Here is a 5,788-nt window from a genome sequence, read left to right on the forward strand (position 1 = left end):
TGACTTTCAGAACTTTTATTTATTTTGGGGGGGGGCGGGGGACAGTCTGAATGTACATGTAAAACCAAGTGTATGAGAGTTAAGATGAAATCTGAAACTCAGTATGATATTTGGTAGATGCTAACTGCAAGGCCAATGGTTCAAATGCACCAGCTATTTCACAGGAGAAAGAAGAGATAATTGTTTGCACCCTTAAAGGTTTATAGTCCCAGACACCCTGCAATGCGCCCTAATATTTGAAGTCCATTTGATGGCGGTGGGTTGGCTATTCTCCTGTAAACTACCCCTAACCAGACACTGCACTTGAGCCAGTCGAGACTAAGGCTAATAGTGGTCTACAGGCCAGAGAAGAAATGTCCCAGGGGGCTTCTTTCCAAGGCCATGCATCTTTTGGAAGGGTCAGTCTCACCATTCTCCTGCAGAGTGGCGTCTAGGTTTGCTCCACTGACTTTTTGGCTAGCTGTCCAACACTTAACCTGCTGTGTTGCCAGATCCTGTTCATGTAAGCATTGCATGTGCCAAGGGGATTGAAAACGTTTGTGGAAAAATCCCATGATCTTTCAAGTCAATTTTTCCACAAACTTTTTTTGAAGACCATCATACATCCTCCACAGACACATTTGCAATCACCAGACTTTCAGGACTGAGAAGAACTGGCGATGATGAGTAGTTGTAGTTAGTTGTTCCTCACACTGAGAAGAGAACTGGCGGCCCAGCTGTTTGTAGCCGAGCAGAGCCTGTGCCTCATGCTGTCCATGGCTGCTGTTTGTGTACATTTTACACGTGGGTAGGAGTCTCTCTCTGGCTTTTCTTAGAACATTTTAACTGATAGCAATTAGCCATCCCATTATGGTTCCCTTCCAAACAAAAACCAAACTCGCTGTCATTTAGTCGATTCCAAACCATAGCGACAATGTAGGACAGAATAGAGCTGCCCCTGATGGTTTTCCAGATGGTAAGTCTTTAGGGCAGTAAAAGCCTCCTTCATTTTCCTTCCAAGGAGTGACTGGTATGAAATGCGGTAGCATTTTCATCTCAAAGCTGGACTCCTGTATTTTATTGTACATAGGTATCTATAGTGTTCCTTGGAGTAAGGGAAGCAGCATTTAATCTTCATCTCCATTACTGTCCAGTTTGGGCAACACATTTTATCCTTTGACCTGTCCCAGTATTATATACTTGCTGAAAGTTCTAGAGACCAGGTTGGGGGCAAAAAAAAAAAAATGTTTAGTGGATGTGAACTTGCACCTTTTGAAAAGGTCACTACTGTGGTTTGGGGGGATAAGTAAAACCTTTCTTACATGCTGGCTCTGTGTTCTTTGAATTACTTCAGGTCAGAGCCCTGGGGTTACACCTGGGGTTGCTAACCTCAAGGTGGGCAATTCAAAACCACCAGATGCTCTGCAGGAGAGAGAATGAGGCTTTATACTTCCATAAAGGTTTACTGTCTTGGAAACCCCACAGGGACAGTCCTACACTGAGTCAGCATTTACAAGATGGCAGCGAGGTTTTGAGGGGCAAAGGAGAAGAGCTCTCTGACTCTTCTGAAGGTGTTTGTTGTGGGGATACCCTGGGACAGAGCTCTCCTTACAGTGAAAACTCGCTGTTTTCTAGTCTGTGTCATGAGGACCATGGTGGTGTTGGTATTTTAATAACCTTTTATCCTATTTAAGTGACCAAACAGATTTGGTAAACTAGTTTAACTTTCTAGCCCAGTAAGAGCACATTTTTTGTAAGTGAAAATGTACAACACTGACATAAAAGTAAGGGGAGTATTTGATTGTGGGCCAAATCACACTTGATCAGATACGATTCTTTGGAGTGATAATAGAAATTACCAATTGAAGACCTGCTTGCTGAGAGAATCCTTAATTAATCATAGCATCACTTGGAAGTTACTGCTTAGCAATCAGATTTGCTTTTGAGCTAGTTTGAGGGGGCTTCAAAAATTCAAGGAAAAGTCTGTTATCTGCTAATTCAACTTAAAATGTTTTGAAGTCCCAGAATGAACAGAAGAAAAAATTTGCAGCCAAAAGTAGACAAACAACATTTTCATAGATTTGTGGCAGCTTTTTAATCCTAAACTGGATTTAATGGGTATTTTATTTTTGGAGTATGTAATACTTTCATATGTGAATACAAGAGATTGAAATTTGGGTTCATTTGTGTTTGCTGCTCTTTAGAAAGCAAAGTTAATAGGAAATCTTACTGATTGAAAGCTTTTAAAAATATTTTATTTTTAAGAAAATTATTTCTAAAAAAGTTTTGAAAGTTTCTTTAATAACATAGTACTAAAATCTCCACATAGAGATTACATCTCTGTATTATCACGTGGTTTTGTTAAGTTGACAGAGTGCAATTAAATTTAACTGGGTGCTCTCTCATTTTTTATATGTTCAAGAGAAACAACAACATCATAGATGGACTAGTTAAAGCTGTATCTCTTTGTTACCCCCTTTAAAAAAATATTTCGACAAGCTTTATTATACATACATATGTATAATCAGCAAAGAGACTTCTCTTTTGCCCTGGGTAACTGAATTACAAATAACAGAGGATAAGTAAAACCCTAAATCATTTTTTTCAAGTCTTTTCTAGCTAAATGTTAGCCCCTTTTTATTCTTTTTTTTTTTTTAATCATTTTATTGGGGAGATGTTATCTTTGCCTTACAGATAAGGAGCCTGAGGCTCTAATTTGTTCTGTTTGGGATCACAAGACTGCTAGAACCTTGTCTTAGAGGCACTTAGGCTTTGGTCCTTTTCTGACCCTGATGGTGGTATAGTGGTTATGTCTAAACAGTAAGCAGTTGAAAATCACCGTGCCACTGCACTGGAGAAGGATGAGGTTTTCTGCTCCCATAAAGAGTGTGGTGATACTGGGAGGGTAGAGGGAGAGTGGGTTGGAAAAAGAAAACAAAACAAGAAGATACACATGTCACCTCCTCCCTGGGGGACGGACAACAGAAAAGTGGGTGAAGGGAGATGTCGGACAGGGCAAGATATGACAAAATAATAACTTATAAATTATCAAGGGCTCATGAGGGAGGGGGGAGGAGGGAAGGAAGGGGAAAACAAGAGGACCCAATGCCAGGGGCTTAAGTGGAGAGCAAATGTTTTGAGAATGATGAGGGCAGTGAATGTACAAATATGCTTTACACAATCGATGTATGGGTTGTGATAAGAGTTGTATGAGCCCCTAGTAAAACTATTAAAAATAAATAAATAACAATAATAAAAAGTTACAGTCTTAGAAACTCTTGGGGGCAATTCTTTCTGTGCTGTAGAGTCACCATGAGTCAGAATGGGCTAGATGGCAGTGCGTTTGAATTTCTTCTGTCCATCTGTGCTTCCCAAGAGCTTGCACTTTGTGGTATACCTGCCCATGCAAGACTCCCTGTGGGCACACATAACAGTGTTTTTAAAAGGGGCTTTTAATGGTCATTAGTCCAATTCCTAGCTCCGATGCTTTTTGTTACACGCTCTGGAGACTGCAGTTTCCTCGTTTGTAAAATAAGATTGAAAAGGCTATGGACGTTGCTAATGCGGTGGCGAGGGAAGGTAATTGTTTGGTGGAAGAAAAGGCAAAGATAATTTAAAAACCATTCTTGCCATATATAAAATCATCTTTATAGCATTTTGAGTGGAGCAATATTTTGGAAATCACCAAAATAATGGTCCAAGTACCTGTCAGACAATTTTATTTATAAAGGATCTGTACATTTTTCATGCTTGCTCTGTTTTGTTTTAAAGGTTACGGGAAGTTTCGGAGAAACTGAACAAATATAATTTAAACAGGTAAGAATTTTAAGGTAATTTAAACAACAAAAAACAACTTTTCTTTATTAGGAAAATTAAGTCATATTTAGATCGCAGCTACTAAAAATCTCTGTATTCAAACATCAACTTTTATGAGTCAGATTCATTTAAATGATAGCTTTTATTCGTATTAAGTTAAAAAAAATGTGGCCTGCCAAGGATTACCGCTTTATAGTTTGTAAACGGTGTTTTTTTTCCCCTCTTAAGATTATGCCAGCTATTTTGTTGTTATTGTTAAGGGGGGGGGTAGTGTTGCAAAACCCTAAAATGTATTTTACTTATATATACTTTTTAAAAACATTCCCCAGCCCCCCTCCCCTGAATGTATTGGAGCAGGCGACTATTAAACAGTGTGTGGTGGGACCAAATCATGCTGCTTTTCTTCTTGAGGTAAGTGTTTAGTTGACTTTGAGTTAGAGAAACAGAAAGCAAACAGTTAAGGTTTACTAATTGAGTATCGTCTTGTTTCTTGATTTTTAACCAGAGAAAACAGCAACTGTTTGAAGAGTGTTATTTGAGAGACCCATCCAGTTCTGTTTATTGTGTAAATGCATGTGGGCCCAGGGAAAGCTCAAATGATTTATTACCAATTGAACTTTGTCATAGAACAGGATGCTCCTGATACCCAGTCATTTCCTTACTCCCAGTTCTGTTAGATCGAGTCTTTAAATTATTTTCTACATGTTTCTGGAAAATGTATTTCCCCAGCTACCTCAGGTGTGAATCCCCATCAGTAAGGGCACTTACTGGCTTGTTCTTCACTAAGTTGGCAGTGATAGGTGATAGTTGCAAAACACGGTTGACTATGTTCCAGTTTTAATGCATATTTTTTACGTTGGCTGTTTCCTTGCTTTTCTCTGTTCTTAGGATGGGCGAGTTTGCCGGATCAGTTTTTCAGTACAACCAGACAGATTGGAATTGGGTAAACCGGATAATAATGATGGGTAAGATCTTTAGTGCCTGTGTTAGTCCGGGTAGACTAGAGAAATTCATAAACATTCATGTGTGTAAGAAAGAGCTTTATATATACAAGAGTAGTTGAATATTGAGAAAACATCCCAGCCCAGTCCAGATCAAGTTCATAAGTGCGATATTAGCCCATATGTCTGATACCAATCTATAAATTCCTCTTCAGACTCACGCAACACATGCAATAACACTGAATGCGGGAAGATCACAGGCCAATGGGTGGAAAGTCTTGTGCATCTAGTAGCAGTGTAAGCATCTCAGTGCTGGCAGGGATCTCCATGGGGCTCCTTCAGCTCCTGGACTCTAGTGTAGCTCCATGTGTCTCAGGAACGTTTCTCAGGGAGTGAGCTTGTGTCCCACCTCCAGTGAGCTATTTCCTTAGCGCCTCCAAGTGAGATCATCAAACTGCAACCTGATTGACAGGCTAAGCTCTACCACTTCACTTTCAGTCTCAAATTGACAATAGATTATGTAACTACTACAGTGCCTAAAGACATTGCTCTTACATACTGTATTTTGATTTGAGAAACACTCAAAAATGACCTGTGGAAAGTCATAGGCTTAAGAATGACATGGTTACTGTGTGGTTTGATTTTCATTTTTGTGGGGCAGAAATTAATGGCTGTATTAGCATTAGAAGCCACAGAGGTGTTGATACTTAACAAAAATAGGTTACTGAGAGACAGGTATTTGTAAGTTGTCTGCTCTTTGACAGGAGTGAGTTTTTTAAAGCCTTATTTTTCCTTTGCAATATTTTCAAATCATGTAACTCACTTGTAAAAACAACAAAGTCTTTAAAAACAGGTGGATGGTGTGTGATGCTTACTATATGTTGTATTTTAATTGGCTTCATCTAAGGCAACTTTATTACTGTTAGAAGTGAAAATAACAATTTTCTCTTTGAAATTCATTTGCAGTTTAAATATAAAAACTGATTTCGCAGGCCTGTCTGGATATGACAGGCTGGATGAACAATCTGGAGGAGAAAACAACGGGACTGACA

At 39.1% G+C, this 5,788-nt stretch overlaps 1 protein-coding gene across 1 annotated transcript in view; it reads left to right on the plus strand.

Moving 5' to 3' along the window:
- The first annotated feature begins 2,788 nt into the window (after positions 1 to 2,788).
- UBR5 (ubiquitin protein ligase E3 component n-recognin 5) overlaps positions 2,789 to 5,788 on the plus strand; it is a 94,925-nt gene continuing 91,925 nt past the window's right edge. The window contains exons 1-4 of the mRNA XM_045287206.1: positions 2,789 to 2,799; positions 3,751 to 3,795; positions 4,125 to 4,206; positions 4,684 to 4,760. Of these exons, the coding sequence (XP_045143141.1) occupies positions 2,789 to 2,799; positions 3,751 to 3,795; positions 4,125 to 4,206; positions 4,684 to 4,760 (215 nt within the window). The remainder of the gene's footprint in view (positions 2,800 to 3,750; positions 3,796 to 4,124; positions 4,207 to 4,683; positions 4,761 to 5,788) is intronic.

Source organism: Echinops telfairi, unplaced genomic scaffold (genome assembly GCF_000313985.2).
Source record: "Echinops telfairi isolate 266 unplaced genomic scaffold, ASM31398v2 ScPeMD7_1;HRSCAF=3_0, whole genome shotgun sequence".
Classification (NCBI taxonomy): domain Eukaryota; kingdom Metazoa; phylum Chordata; class Mammalia; order Afrosoricida; family Tenrecidae; genus Echinops; species Echinops telfairi.